General features: G+C 31.9%; 1 protein-coding gene across 1 annotated transcript in view; it reads right to left on the reverse strand.

Moving 5' to 3' along the window:
• LOC137920250 (carboxyl-terminal PDZ ligand of neuronal nitric oxide synthase protein) overlaps window positions 1-17,156 on the reverse strand; it is a 225,148-nt gene that overhangs the window by 30,976 nt on the left and 177,016 nt on the right. The window contains exon 5 of the mRNA XM_068763531.1: window positions 16,932-17,120. Within this exon, the coding sequence (XP_068619632.1) occupies window positions 16,932-17,120 (189 nt within the window). The remainder of the gene's footprint in view (window positions 1-16,931; window positions 17,121-17,156) is intronic.

Consider the following 17,156-nt stretch of genomic DNA (forward strand, 5'->3'; position numbering starts at 1 on the left):
TTATATTAATCTAGCTGACCAGGCAAAAGTTCCGTCTTAGTCATTAAATAAAACCTTATTTCCTACACAGTCTTTATAGTATTATTTATTAAAATACAAAATTGTTGTTTCTATTTTCTAGCGCATAAATAAATATTGGTAGCTTTTCTTACTCGGGAATAGGTGACGTAAAATTGGTAATGTGAAAAACGTAGATTTTCAAGATTGATGCAACAAACATTTCCCGAGCGATTTCTGTATAGACATTGTGTATGCAAACCTCGTTGAAAATTGTTTGTATTTTCATCCAATAGAACCTTCTGTAAAGTAATATGAAACGACAAAAGATAGATAAATTAAGTCGTTATATATATATATATATATATATATACATATATATATATATAACGCAAGAAATGTGAATTATATAAAATTCTATCCCCGGAAACGAACGATCAAAGATTAAACCAATTTCAGTACAGAATCTCAATATATCAAGTATAAGGAAGAACAGAATGCCTGAAACATTCTTCGACGTACATGACAATTTTATGAAGTTTGGTAATATTAGAAAGTATATAGAAAATAATATTAAACAATACAAAAAGGAAGTTTAAAAACTTGACATAGTAAACGAAATAGAATTAACTATAGCTTATTATATTAATTATCATGTAAATAATGATTTGTAATTGGAGTTTTTAAACTTTGTTACTTGATTGTAATATCACAGTTAAATGAATACGATTTTTGGTAGACGTCCGTGAATATAGACTTAAATAGTGCGCTGGTTTATTTGCGCGTATATCAGAAATAGTGTCGGTCAATGGCCAACGTTTGCTCAGCGAGTCTTTGATCTTGAATTTTAGTTTATGACATTTTTTTTAATGTCATGCGATTATAAATATTCCAGGGTCGAGTTAAACGTCTAAAGAGTTTACTATTATTTTACTGAAGACTACACCATAGATAATAGACAATATAATTCTGGTATAAATATATTTCATAAAGATGTATTAATAGTAGTAATTTTTTTTTCATTTATATTTGTGTTAGTTATAAAAAAACTAACAACACTAGCTTTTAAATTTTTTCAGTTTTTTTTTAATTAATTCCGTTTAAAAAAAACTAAACTATATTAAATAAAAATTGTTAACCTTAGTATTAAAAAATTACATAAGGTTCAAGTGTAATAAATTCAATATTAATCGCATAAATTTAAGGGATTTACAACGCATAGATCATTTTAAGTATAATTTTAAATTACTATATTCTGATTAACAGCTTTCAACTTTCTTACACAATTGTTCTTTATAACCAAAATAACACATATAGTCCTCTCAAGTATTTCTTAATGCGTATAAATGGCACTGCTGTGACTGTTTATTTTTTATATAAAGGTATATCAAAACATATTGATCTCTATTGAAGTTTCAATCAATAACAAAAAACATAGCAATTTATCTTAATTAATAAAGTATACTTTGCTTTGATTTAAGACGTGGTCTGAATTTAGAAAGAGAATGAGTGATTCTTGTTTGTTGCAAGCATTATACTATAGCGGTTATTTTTAAGTGTCTTAAGTAGCTGAAATGCTAATGAGAATAGGTATGTCATTAGTCTAGACTGATGACAGAAAGACTAGCTTTTGAACCTCAAAGTACAAAATGAAAAGAAATCAAAATCAAAATATTCTTTATTTAAATAGGAAATTACAAGTACCTTCAAAAGTTAATCAACATAATATATCGGCATTGTTGTCTCTACAGCAAAGTTACGACCGGCTCGAAAGGCAGTTCTGCTGAGTAGAGCTGGCGAGAAAATACGTACATCCTGTTCACTTTAGGAATGCCTATTAAACAGACGTCCTGGCTGATAGATAACCAATTAAATCATAACTAATTAAAAAGTAAAGTTCACAGTGACCAGATGAAGGAAAAATTTTGAACATCGTCAATATACTTCAGCAGTAAGACGACTGTTGCTGTTTATAGTTCTACCTATAGATTACCAATAGGACCGGCAGGAAGCGATTTGCATCCAGCGTTTTCCAGTGACGTCAATAAGGTCGTCTATTGATTTTAAGGTGCTCTCTTAAGGCACAAGGCTGTTATAAAATCTCCTTATTGATGAGATAAATCCCTAGCATAGCTGACTCCAAAGTTCTTTGAATAAGTGAACTTTCCAATGAGGTCTAAAGTGACATGTTTCAATATCATAAAGACATTGGTGAGATGTTTGGTAATTTTGAACGAATCGACTGACTTGCCGGGTAGACCAACAATAATAATTCGTTGAAAATTTATTACGAACGGAATGTAAATCAAAGTTCATCGTGACCCTTATCAAAATGCCATAATGAAAATACGAGTAACTTATATTGTAATGTTATTCTTTCTAGTACAAAAATAGTCAATGAAATTTTAACGATTTTAATGGCATTTGACGAACAACAAATATTCATTCGTAACCAGAAATAGTGACATTCCATTATATCTGTTTACAAAGCCGAAGAAACAAAAAGAGTTTGTAGTTTTACCGGAATTGTGAACATTGAACGACCGTGATTTCGTTAGTACGAAATCGAAAAATAACATTTGTGCATTGTCTATTAAAGCAATACTCCGAATTTGAATTGTTTATTTGAAAATACTTTGTATTCTATTCTACGAACTATTATTGGAAGGTTTACCAATACTTGGATGTAGTTATGTCGATAAAATTCAAATCGCACTAAAAAAAACAAAGTTTTTGATAAAAAAATTTATTAAAATTTGATTGTTATTAAAGGATGGTTCACGTTGGCAATATTATTAACATTGAAAGTGATTTGCAAGATTAAAATATTCGAATCAATAAAGTTTAGTCCTTTATTTCAGTGAAACGTATTTCTATATAGAGCGTCTTTCGTCTACAACTTTTGATAATTTTAAATGTTAGAGGAACGAAATTTGATATATTCTAGTATCAAATTGATCTCGTATGTAATGGTATATTATAACTTAGAATACGTGATACATGAATCCATAAGAAACTGACAGATTTTTTGTGGTCATCAGATCACTATAAATTAAAAATCACTGTGTTATTTCTTGATTCTATAAACGCTTGATTTGAATCGTACAATGAATAGGTATGATTGATTTACGGTAAATCGATGATTAAAATAATCTAATTTTGCCGATACTCATTCACAAATTATGAATAAAATCTTTCATAACTATGACTGTTTTTATCTTACATTGATATAGAGATGAAGGAAATATTTTTTTTGGTTTTGAACACAAAAAACATCGTAATTGTTCGTCTAAAAAAGTTCGTCTGTGTGGCAGAGGGCAGAGCATATTGCTCGCGCAACGTGGCGTTTTTTTATGTCAGTCCTTTCAATGAGCATCCATCGGCTGATACGATGAATGAGAATTGAATCTATGCATCGTTTCACAGCATTAGCACTAGAGTGTTGACACTGAACGTAAACTGACCGCAGCGAGATTATAAATGCCACCATTCAAGAGCGTATCGCACACATTGGCGGCAACAGTTCTAAAATATCTAGCGCAAACAAGCGTTCGGAGTTTTCTAAATAATAAATGAAGCCGACGACGGAAATGTCGCCCTTGAATATACGCCGGAAACTCCGATTTATTAGGAATTGCCGCAGTAAACAACATACATTGTTATTGCAATAATTACTTTAGGGCTATTCGTTATAGGTGTAAAAAATGAATATATAGTTCATTAGATACCAATTCATGTATGGTATACTCAATACAAAAAATATTTTTTGTTTATTTGCCGACATGTTTAAAAAATAAATTTATGTCACGTACTTAAAAGCATTTAAACAGCATCATTTTATACAGGATGAATGGAAATAAATGTAAAAGCGTTAAACTTTTTTGTTGTCAAATTAGCTACACATTCACCCTGTACATTAATGCAATACTAAAAAGCCCGTAAATGTACGTCAAGCTGAATTAAGATAATTACAAATTATTATTTGACATTTGTCAATCTAAAAATGTTGATAAAAAAATCTAACGCGTGTGTTCTCTAAATTGTAATTAAATTGAGTATAAAGTTTAACAAAACTGATTTTTTTTAAAATAAAACCTTTGTAAAATTATGAATATAGTATATATAAAAATAACAAATAGTTAGATGAAAAAAAATTATAAAGATTTGAGATTTACATTTTGAATGATAATAATATTATAATAATTAGATTCATTTATTTAGGTTAGGTAAGTTTAAGTTTCACGTTAATTTACGGCACACCCAAATCTAATTACAACAAAGTATCGGAAAATTACTTAAAATTTACAACAACAAATAGATAATTCATCATGACTTATACATGTTTATTATAGAACAAGACATTTATATTTTATAATTTCTAGCGTATCATCTCTAGCGTAATAAACAATACACAGCAAATGTCAAATTTTAGTGGCAATAAACCGTTTGGATATATTTAAATGCTTTGATAACAAACTTTCGTTGCCCGTAGTTACTGTATTTGCGTAAGATGGGGGACAGACAGGCAAGCAAAATAATATTATTTTGGTGAGATGAAACAGACTAATATCTTTATATATAAATTTAAAATTAATTCACGTTACAATTAATACATATTGATTTATGATGATAATTTGTAATAATATTTTAAAATTGACGTTACCTCATACTAGATATGTTCTATTATTTCTTAAGATATTTAATAAAAATTTCTTAAGGTCTTAAACAACAAAAATATGAATTATTTCAATTTTTCCTCTAAAAAATATTACACAAAAATAAAGTCACGCGTTTAGATAAATTGAGATCTTACCTCTAGATCAGATTCCAGACCATCAAGACTATGTGTATCTGCTCGTAGAGATACACGATTAGGTTTTCGAGTAAGGCTGTTTACACCCATGTGCTTATTAGATCTGCCTACAGTACCGATTTCATTGTTAATAATCTCAGGCTCACGAAAGGACAGCTTCTTCCTGGGCCTCTCATTGGTGTCTTGCGAATGTAGATCTACGTTCAGTCTCTCATTTACAGGTATAACAAGTTTTGAATACATGCACACATCATCAGTCGAATCGAAGCGACGGTTCATAGGAGAAATTTCTCTTGGATAACTACCGCCGTAGATTTCCACGTCGTCGTAGCGTTTTAATGCACCAACAGACAGAGGTCTAGGTCTTCCGCTGGAGGAATAATCACGTGGCGGTTCATCGATGCGACTCCTGTGTCTTTTTGTCCGGACATCCCCGAATTCCGGTTCGGACCGACTATTCTTTATTCTCTCGTTATTCTTCTTCTTCTCTTTCTCTTGTTTCTTACACCTCGGTTGATAATCGTTTTTTGACTTTAAAGCGCCGCCTAGAGACACTAGAGTACTTCTCGCTTTTAAAAGTACTTCTGTAGGCAAGCTTTTGAGTAAGTTATCATTTCTCCGATGTTTCGGGTCCTGATCCTTTTGGTTGGACATCGCGATGAGTTTCAATCGGGCACATATGAGAAGACGATTTTGCGGAACGCGGAACGCGATCTTCCGTACAGCTGCCCACGTGAGGACTGAAGTGGAAGCCGCATGGTCGGCGCGTGCGTCGCGCGTCGCTACGGGCACCGCAAATAAACACATTCGCGTATTCTCAGCGGTTGTCTGCCTTGCATTTCTACACCTTGTTCAATACTAGAAGAGCCCAATTCGATAGAATCAATAATAAAATTGATTTCACCTATAACGCCATTTTTCAACTAAAAATTAACCTGCAAGGATTCCAAGCGCGTTCTGATCTTAGAAGAACCTTTAGCAAATTATTAATTAGTGCTATTTTTATTTGAGTTGTAGTGTTTTAAGCTAACTTCAAAAAACAAAAAATAGTGTATGTTGCTCATCAATTCGTTAGTAAAAATGTATTGTATGTCCACAAAAACATTACGGATTTTCCTAGGAATTATAATTTTCAGGAATACTCAATTTATAATTCATCACCAGTTTAAATACTAGAAACAAAAACAAATTTTATGTAATCGAGCAAATTTTCTCTAGGAAATGTATACACTTTTACAATAGAATCTTAAATAACGTTTAAAAAGCTTCATTGCTTGATTAAAAAAAAAACAATCTCTAAAACGTTTCCGCGCCAAGGTATACAACACCGTAAATGACTAATATACAATTTAAAATTGTGCGTTTCCCTCCAGGCTATTTCAAAATTTATTTACTTTTATATAATTCTTTTAAATACGTCTTTTATTATCCGAAAAGGTTGCAGACTTAACTTGACGTCAATAAGAGATGTGAACTATCGTATGTTGAATAAAGATTTTTTAAATTTGTTACAAATTTGTTGCTGTCGGCAAAATTAACAGAAATTATTTATTTAGCCGTATAATAATATCACTTAAAAATCCTTTACTAACATTAGATTTATTTACTGATTTTTGTATGACGAACTTTTTTAATTTATAGCATGATTATTGTGAGGCAAATTTTAATATATAAAAAGCTTTTCTTCATTTCAAATTACTTTAAAAGCCTACCCTTTATTAATTACTGTTTTAATATAGACTTATTACAATTCTAACGCGTCAAGTTCTCGTATCTTTATTTCACCAAACTTTTTCTCTAACAAAATTTTAAAGTTTCATAAATTTTAATAAACGGATCCGTCAGGAGTACAAAAATGATATCAATTTCAGCAGCATTACTTCATGAAAGAAAGCCATAGTTCGCCTGTGTCAAGGACTATCTTGAACTGTTCTTGTCTTTAAGTGTTAGAAATCATCAGAACATAAATTAACATTAGAACACAAGTGAAAAATACTTTATTGTATTATTTTTCCATTCCAATTAAAAAAATAAACGTGGAATAGAAATCAGTCCATTTTCGCAGCTTTTTATTACAAATATATTAATATTTTTTTATATTTACATCGAACTTTTTGCCTCAACCTTTACAACGTGTCTTTAAGATACTCGGATATATATGTCTAATCACACTTATGTCCATAATTCAATTAATAAAATTGATTTTTAAATTTAAATTCAATTTCTTGTTTTAAAGAATACTACCTATTAAACAATATCTATTGCATCTGTAATATGAGTTTTTTTCTAATCTTTTTGATTAAATAATAAGTCATGAAGGAAACCAGCCAACATATTATACAGTTTCCCAGGTGCTACAGCTTTAAAAGGCTAAATTTATAGCTTCATATGCTGTCCATTCATATTTCGTATATCCTATTAAAAATTAATGTTTTCAGAAATAATTATTGACGTTAAAAAGCTAAAATGTTTATAAAATTCGGATTACTACATATTAAAATAATATCGGCTTGTGGCATTTAGATAGAAAAAAATAATGTAATTTATTTCAGAACGAACAATTTATAAAGGTTAATTGGAAATAGGTGTAAAAAATTTAAAACATGCCAATATACAGAATATTGCTGTTATGTTTCATATATTGATTGACAACCAATAAGTTAAACATTTTATATCTTTGAAGCCTTTAAACTTACAATCAATCAATCTATATATATATATAGGTTGATATATAGATTGATATTATATATATATATATATATATATCTATATATGTGTATGTGAATATAAGGCTATAAGTCTAGTTGGTTTCCCACTGGAATGTGTAATTGTTAAGCGTAAATAATTTATTATACAAGGGGACTTTAACCCATAGTACACAGATAAATAATTGTTCATGATAATACGATGTCATCTAACACATCCAAACACAGAATCTTAACACTAACTAATACAAACAGCATATTGATATATATGTTATTATATCGAAATGTAATAATGTATATTTCAATACGCACCTTCTGCGTACATTAATTTAGTTTCCATAAATGTAATAGAAACAAACTTATTAATGACGCCTTATGACAATACAAATATTGATATTGTCAGTGGAATTCTAATCAAAACTTTGCCGACTTGCCACTGTTACGTATTCTATTTCCACGAACGTGATACCGAGCTGCCAGATAGAAACCGTATATTTATCTAACAGACTGTTTAAGAACTTTATACGTCAACACGTGGATGTTTGTGTTACGTTTTAGTGGCCTTAGACCGTGTAAAGAAACAATAATCGTAATCCAGTTGCTATAAAACGTACCAAAATCAATTGGTATAATTAAAATGCCGTCACGAACGACTGAAGTTGGACACACAGGTTACAGTCCGAGCATTAACGGCCCGAGTTCGAGTGATTACGAGATTAATTGATTGTAAAAGTCGAGTGGCGGCGAAATAGAAGATTTACAGCGTCTTCGGATACGTGTCTCTCTCGGTGTATACGCCGCTTGACAGGCGAGTGGGGAGGCGCGTTGTCGGCAGATTTAGAATGAGTCGATAAATACAATGACGTTGTTGAGACGTGTAGTAGCAATTGAACGAAGAGATCTCGTGTATAGGAACAAGTAAATATCCGTAGAATCGGTAACAAAATTAAACGTAGTTTTATTTTAAATAATCACACCTTGAAGGATCTTCGATTTTTAGGAGCTTGACTAAACTACTGACTTTCAGTTGAAAGTAAATAAAATTTATTTATATATATTCATAAATTCTTTAAATTCGAAAGAACAGTCTGAACCTTGATATTTACAGTTTCTTCGAGTTTTCTTTAAGGTGGCCTGGCAGAACGAGGCCACATCTAAATATGTAGGTCGAATGAGAAATACTCTCAGGAAAAATCATATCAAAGACGTGATATTGAGTGGGCACCACATAATCAATATTTGTTGCCTGATGATTTTTAATTAGAACATCTCAAGAGCAGTCTTCTATGACTCTCTGTAAATACTTGGTATATGAAAGAAAAACATTCGGAAAGTAATAGTGGCTTAAACTTGCAGGTGTGTTTACAACTTTCAGTGTCGTCATAAGAATGTTTCCGAAGATCTGCAGGATAACTTGATAATTCATTTTCGAAAAATACATGGATTGCTTGTTTTGTTTAGTAAAAAAATTTGTTAGTCAAATCACGATATCTGTTTTACTACATAAATATAAGTATATATACGGTACAAATACCAAAACTACTTTCTTTTAAATTTTTGTCTGTTTATTTGTTCAACGAACAGGTAGCTAATTTAATAAGTAGCTTAGAGTACTTTTATTTTGGAATAATTAGATAATTTATATTCGTTAATTTCATGCCGACGAAATCGCAGGCATTGCTAGTAAATAAATAAAAGTAAATGAAGAATATTATACTTTAAAAGAAATATAAAATATACAACATAAAAGTAACATAAAAGCTTGAAAACTTAGAATTACAACGCACATTATAATAAGGAATTTATTAAGTAATAAATAGACAATAGATTGTTCACAAGTGATTAAATATTAGAGAAAAATAAAAGTTAAAAAAGGTTTCTTAATTTCTATTTTAGATCAAAAGCACGCATTATAACAACTTTTCTTTCAAGAGGTCAACAATTTATTTCAATCTAAAGTGAGTATAGTTTGGATTGGATGTGTTTCTTTATATAGATAGACATTATGATATACTAACGTCTTTTATATCGTGGTAAAAAAATTCTCGTGTTAATTTTCAAACAAACTCTTCCGATCGAATATACAGGGTGGTTGGTCGTGAGTGTAAAAACTTTAAAGGGATTCAACCCTTATAGCTATTTCGCTGTCAAATAATTTGTAGTACGTTATATCTACATATGAATGGTTTCAAAAATAAGAAATAGTAAACTAATAATTTATTAAGAAAAAAACTGTTGACATAATTCTGATAATTATATTAATATGTATCAACTAGATTTTACTATTGACCTATATACAAACATTAGCGGAAGAGAAATCAATAAAATAATCAGGGCTTAAATTAAAATCGGTTATGCGCTCAGGAACTTTGATTAAATATATTCTCTTAATGCAAACAACAAACTTATCATAATATTCATGAACTAATCTAATACGTAATAGATTTATAAATCTGTTGATAACTTATGATTTAGTGTGGCAACAACTCGATTGGGACGGGGCCGGCACATTGCCAGAAAAAGAAGAAACCTGGTACAGGTGTCTGATATAATGAAGAACATGGAAACAGAAATAGCAATATCGAAGGCCAAAAATTTGGTAAAGGAATGACGTCATGCATGAGATTGGCAGCAACTAAACCCTCACTGTCTTAAACAGAGAGTATTTGAGAGGTATAGGAGAAGTACCCGAGAAGGAAAAACTAATGAAACTTTTGTGAACCAAGGCACAGTAAAAGAAATTAAATTATAAAAGGAAAAGCACATATGGCGCACATTATATGGACATATTTATAAGGAAATATAGAGTGGATTATAAAGTGGTAGTTATGCTTAAAACAATAATGTAAGCTTATCATAGACAAAAGTAAAGAGACGCTTTAAAAGTATTAAATATAAGTAGTCTAAAAATTACAGCTTTATAAACATTTCGAAAGAAGGTAGAGGTAATTGTGTTGTAAAAATAGGTAAGAAGTAAATGAAGAATCAATAAACATTAAAGCCTTTCTAAATTTAAATGTCGAAAACCCAATTATTTATCCAAGTTAATGATATATTCTTATATTTGTACGGCCTTATAAACCAGGATGTACTCATGGGTTACCTGCTGTAAATAACGGAAACGGTCTTCCGGTTCGGGAGTGTCAATACTCATCGGCCAGGAAACCGAGTCAGCGGATATCGGCGAGTCGGATCTCATGTAGCTATCACTCGGAGTAAGTGGCTGGTAAGGGCGCCCATCCGGAAATATAACGAGTTGCGACGGTCCGTTCCTCGGGACTTCCCCGGGACCCTCCAAAGTACTGAGAACAATCACCCAGATAGTGAGTACAATTTGACTTTTTTCTTACTCCAGAAAGGTATTTATTTATTTACTCTTCATTTTACATTAAAGGGACATAAAAAGTTATCAGATAAAGTAGGAAAAAAAATTAGAACAAATTTTTTTTTACGTAGCATTTACAGATTTTACGGATATGAAGGAGCAGGTCTCAAAGAGCGCTTAGTCTAAAACCTCTGTTAAACTCACGGGTTCTCTCGGGGGGCCGTTATATACTACACTCTCACCACATTGCAATTCAAACGTTGATCTTATAGCATACGTTAATTTCATCCAGACATTTGAATATAAGTACGCAATAAAAAATTAAAACCTAACAGAAATTTAAAAAAATGTTATTTTCAAACAGTGAGTAGTATAAAACGTTTAAATACTACGATTTAAAATATTCTTGTAATGTTTGTAAATATCAACTACAGACAGCCGAGATAGGCTATGAGTTTTTGTGATTAAATAAGATAACCAAATAAAAATAATCATTGAAGTAATCAGATAAAATAAAAATGATTAGATGTTAAGAGCTGTGAAAAAAGAACTTACACCTCAATTGATCCAAAAAGATTTCATTTAGAGTTAATGAAATACTTTAGTTATTTTCGACTTAACAACGAAGAATATTTTGTCGTTTGATCGTGTAGTATTAATAGTTTTGTTTTAAATCGTCCTCCTTTAAGCCAAGACAAGCCATCCCCTAAAATATTTTTGGGGGGTCATACAATAATTGCCACACTACAGGGAGGTTGGTGACCATAGAGTGATATTATGGCACGCAAATGAGGCTGCTGCCTATCCTTTATAAACTTTTGTGCAGTGGCAATCATATAATTAACGCATAAAGTGTGAATTACATAAAATTGCATACCGAGAATCAAACGTACGAACGCAAGTCTCAGTTCTCTACCGCTGAGCTAGCTGCTTATCGATCTGTTCATTATAGTTATTAATTATAAACGTAGGGCGTCGTAATTGATGTATATAGGCTCTCCCATGGTGGATGTCCTATGCTGTACCTCCTAGTCCAAGGTTTCCACTCCAGAACCTCAAGGTTCTAACTCCCATCTATTCTGCGCGTTATGTGGACTGCCCACCGTCATCTAGACTTTTCTCTACGGCTCTACTCATTCCTGATTCGATCTCGTAGAGAAACCCTGTCCATAATCCTCTCCATGGCACTACTATGTTTCAGAAAAAATAATAATAACAAAAATTATTTGAAATAATGTCATCATAACATGATTGATGATGTGGTGCTGGAGATTCAACTTAAACTTAAAAGCTCCTTTTTTAAGAATTCTGAAGTTCTTTGAACATTTCACTCGTAATGAGGACCCGATGGAACCTTTGGTGGTGCAAGGTAAAGTGGAAGGCGATCTCGTGAAAGCTCCCCAACGAGATGGACCGACATCATCCACATGGCGACGCGTACCAAGAGCAGCAGGGACACTAGAACTGACCATAGCCACTTCGACAAGAGTGCATGAATTAGAAGAAGAATAAGATTGGTAATTTTAAAAACTACACTTTTATATTGCTCCGAAATAATAAATACCCAAAAACGTTTATTACACGTTGGTTCGAAAAATGATATATTAGTAAAATGGGAGATATAAAATGGCATATTGATATCATTAATGAATTCGGAATATTTATTTAGCCTTTTTAATAAATTAGTACGATAGTAGTACATAAAATACAATGCTTTAAATTCTCTTTTCTATTTTATTTTTTTATCGTATAAAATTAATTAAGCAAAGCATGTTGGAAAGCAATGAAAAAAAAATTAAATATTCCCTTTGTTCGATATACGTTTGTCCCGGAAGTCCAATGACATTTTCAGAATACCTGCATCATACTACGCAAAGCGGATTGTTTTGATTGATTTTCATTTTCAATGGCATTTTTAACAACCATTGCGATTAATCCTCGCAGTCCTATCGTTTGATAATTGAAATACGTTCTTTGTTTAATGGGAAATATTGTTTTTTTTTTTTACTAAATTTTCTCAATACTTTTTACGATTTAGTGTAGCAATTATCGTGGTAGACGATGTATATTGTATTTTTGTTTTATTTTACATTTAACCCAAAATAGCCTAGAGTTACAATTTTGATACCAATCTTTTAAATCGAATGTTCACATAATTGTTAGTTTATTTTATAGGTTGGCTGTACGTATTTTACTGTTGTATAATTTTCTTTCCAACGAAATTAAAAAAAATCAATTCTTCCCTTCATCTAGACCCTCCAGCAAACACAGTAATATTAAAAAAAATCACTTTCATAAATCAGGCTACTAAGGGTTAGTTGTTCTTTACTGTTAAATGCGATTAAACTTATAGTAAAATTGACGGAGGAGTGGTAACCCAGTGGTAGAGAATTGAGACTTACGATCGTAGATCCTTAGTTCGATTCTCGAGATAAAATTTTATAAAATTCACACTTTTTGTTATAATTATACAGGATTGCTACCACTGTCAAGCAAGTTTCCAAAGCATGAATAGCATCTACTTCTGTGTGCTATTATGGCTACCTGTGTTGGTCAACCCGTTTGCGAAGTATGGCGATAATGATATATCCCCACATATATATTTTTAGGTGATGACCTAAGTCTCGCAGAGGGCATTTATGTGCTGAAACAATTGTTAAAAAAATATTCTAATTAATGGACTGTTTTATGGGAATTAATATAAATTACTTTTATCATTTTATGCTTCATAAAAAATACAAATTTCAAATAAAGAAAGTATCTGTATGTATTTAAACAAGATGCAAGACTTTGTAAAAGATAAATAGTACATGCAACAATAACTAAGTTACACTGTGATTGTCATACTACTTGTGTGAAAAATTTTTTTTCTAGATTTTTAATTTGAAATATTTTAATAATAAGGAAAGGTCTGTCTTCTTCACTATTTAAAAAGATCAAATAAAGTAAAGCGTTTATATAAGTATGCTTATTATTGCTGGCCACTAGGACCACAATAATTTGTCCATAATAACTCTTCCGGGTTTGAATTAAATTTCGAACGAGGATTTAAATTTGGGCACAGATAATAACGCTACCGTCGTATTTGCATTTGGGATAATTATTAAGGAGCAAACACGTGCATGCTGGAAGTTTCCAACCACCAGTATTAAAGCGTAAAAACCTTTTTAACATACATTTCAGAGAGAAGCGACTGACCGTTATCTATTATGCAAGTTTAGATAATAAAATACATATGCAATTTGGTTTCAATTAATGGCAGTGTCCTCGTTTATTTAGTTTTTTTTTTTAAAAATGACAGTAAGAAAAAACTAAGATATTCGGATTAAATCTGTGGTATTCTTGTGTAACATAACTATTATATTTGATTAAAGCGATACTAGCAGCGCCATCTAGATTGATTTTCATAATACGTTAAATACTATTTTCATTATTTTATATTACTCCATCTCTTTTTATTATGATCTGAAAAGTACTGCTTCCATGTTGCTTTTTTGTACAGAAACTTAAACATTACAGTAACGAGAAAGAATAGTATATAAAAGCAATCGTATAAATTGTCTTAAAAAAAAATTAAAAAAAAAATCCTGGTGTCGCCCAAACGAGCAAGGACAGATCACTTGAGCGAGTCAAAGAATGGTAATTGCAAAGTGTGTTGATTGATTGATTCTCGGTTGATGTTAATGCTCTTAGCCCTGGGGCTTTCACAGCTTCATCGAAGCTGGATTACAGAACGGAAGTGTTCTAATAGCAAACTGCTCTATCAAAATACAGTTAGCGTTGACCAAGGAGGGATCTGTATTCAACCCTGATTCGCCCACGCTGTCCCCGATTAGCGCTCGGCCTCCCTCTGAGAACGGGTGGTGTAGTGAGTAGTGTGTTGTCCTGTTGTGTATAACGCGATATCCTATGTGAAGTGTCGCAGGAGCAGTGGTTGTTAGTAAAGTGTGTTGATATGGTAATTGACTAGGAGAAGAGTCAAACGAATAAAGATAAAAAAGATTAAATTCCTTCACTCAAATTTTCAATTCTTAACAGAACTTTAATTGATCGTCAACCGATTATCTACTTATTTTTTAACTTTTTTACTTTTGACTTTAGTCTGATTCGCAAGGTGTTGTGTTGTGGCAAAGAAGTAAGAAGTAATTCCAAAAAAACACATCTTTTAATAAAGTTAAAACGGAGATTTAGACATACACATTTTATCAGATAGCCTAAATGAAATCAAAATTATCAGGCGAAATCACTGCCAAGTATTCTTATCATTTAAATATTGGTGTATTAAATAAATTATGTATTAAATATAGTGATTCCGTGAGGATATTCTCATAATCTGTTCAATGCTCAACAAGACATTCAAGGTAAGTCTAACTTGAAAAATAATCCCGTTACTAACATTATTCAAAGTAAGAAAAGGACCAATATTTAGCCACTTCCGCACATGCAGTGGTAGTCGTTCAACTAAGTGCACCGCTCGCCAGCCCGCTGATAAATGCGTATGCGGCAAATAATGCGAATTACACAACTGCCACCGTCAAATCACTTAACACGTGTTTCACCCCTCCACGGGGCATCTTCAGGAATTGTTACACCGATTAGTGCTAAACACAGAGACAACACGTGTTTCACCCCCCCACGGGGCATCTTCAGGAGTTATGTTACACCGATTAGTGCCAAACATAGAGTGTGTGTTTGTTGCACGACTACCACTGCATGTGCGGAAGTGGCTAAATATTGGTCTTTTTCTTACTTAAGTTTGACTTCCGCAAGGTAACGCTTGATTCCATTAAATATACAACATTATTCAATCGCATATTTTGATTACAGTAGTTCAAAATTTTAGAGTGAACGAAAATGAGTTGTCATTACGATTTATTTATTAAGGAGGTTTACATGATCATGGTCATAATCATTATTTAAGTCATCGGACGTCCACTGTTGGACATAGGTTTTTTCCATGGAAAAGATTTTTATTATCAATTAATAGGAATTAAAATTCTAATATAGAAACTTAGAACTCGAAAATTGGTGTCTCTGTACTGTTGAAAGAAAATGCAAATTTTTTTCTTTAACAGACGCTTGGCTTCGTAAGATCTCATTAAAGAGATTCAAATTAAAATACTAATAGACTACAGAAGAATCAATTTTCAAAACATTTATTGCTAATTTTGATTTTTTTATAGTTTTCTGCACAGATGAGTTAAAACAGTAATATCACATGGTTTACGAACTCATTATATCAAGGCGTAAGATATAGCGATATCAAAGGAAAGAGAAATTTACGATTGATCATAAATTCACTTTAGAACTAATTATAGCTTGCGTGGTTTGGATTAATAAGAAATTTCTTAAAAATCATCCAATTCTTAAAAATATAAAAATGCAATTCTTCTTAGGTAATAAAACCACTAAGTCAGAAGTAGAAGTGTTGTTCGAGCTCCGCCCGTATTTTAACGATGTAATTGAACAATTTTATTTTTGTGGGATTCCCCTTTTCGATGCGCCGCTGATGATGACTTTATGTTGTCCCACAGCATCATCATCATATCAGCATTAGAATGACCAGCGCTGGGCTTAGATTTGTTCCATAGATTTTTAATAGGACCGGTAAGAAGCGGCCTTCATGCATCGTCTACTATTCTGCGCTTGCGGTTCCGTGGTCTCCATTCTAGTACTTTAAGTTTCCATCGGCTACCTGTTCTGCGGGCTAAATGATCTACCAACTGCCATTTCGAATTACTGATCCGACGGACTGTGTAAGTGACTTTCATTCCCGATTCAATGTCTTAGAAATATTCCGAGTCAAACTCCCGACCACCTACATGGTTGCTTGCCAATGACAGCCGAAGTGAGATACTATGATAGTTTTTTATATTTTCGGTTTACATATTTTCAAGTTCAAGTAGTAATTTTTTTTATAGTTAAACTGTGTTTTTTATAAATTTATAGCTGCGGCTAGTTCCCTAGAACGCAAGCCATGAAAAAAATATTTAAAATGTATTTTTTTTTAAATTATCTAATAAATTATTAACTAATTCGTGATGCAAGTCTAAAGAAAAAACATACTTTGTTATTTAAATATTTGACTAACCTTCTTGCTGCTCTTGAATACATTGCACTTGAACTCGTTGGTGGCACCGTCTCTGGCAATGTAGGAGAAGATCTTCAGATCCGAGCTATCGTGGGAGACGTAGAAGATGCGATAGATTGGATGGTGAAGAACCTCCAGCGTCTCGCAATTGGTGTTTGTCTTGCGCTTGCGTCGAAAGAATCGCCTCGCCTATACGAAAAAAAAATGTATTTGTAACTTATATAT

This window comes from Battus philenor, unplaced genomic scaffold (genome assembly GCF_028537555.1).
Source record: "Battus philenor isolate CCGP_79_NKW_IND1 unplaced genomic scaffold, ilBatPhil1.0.hap1 SCAF_1, whole genome shotgun sequence".
In the NCBI taxonomy this organism is placed as follows: Eukaryota; Metazoa; Arthropoda; class Insecta; order Lepidoptera; family Papilionidae; genus Battus; species Battus philenor.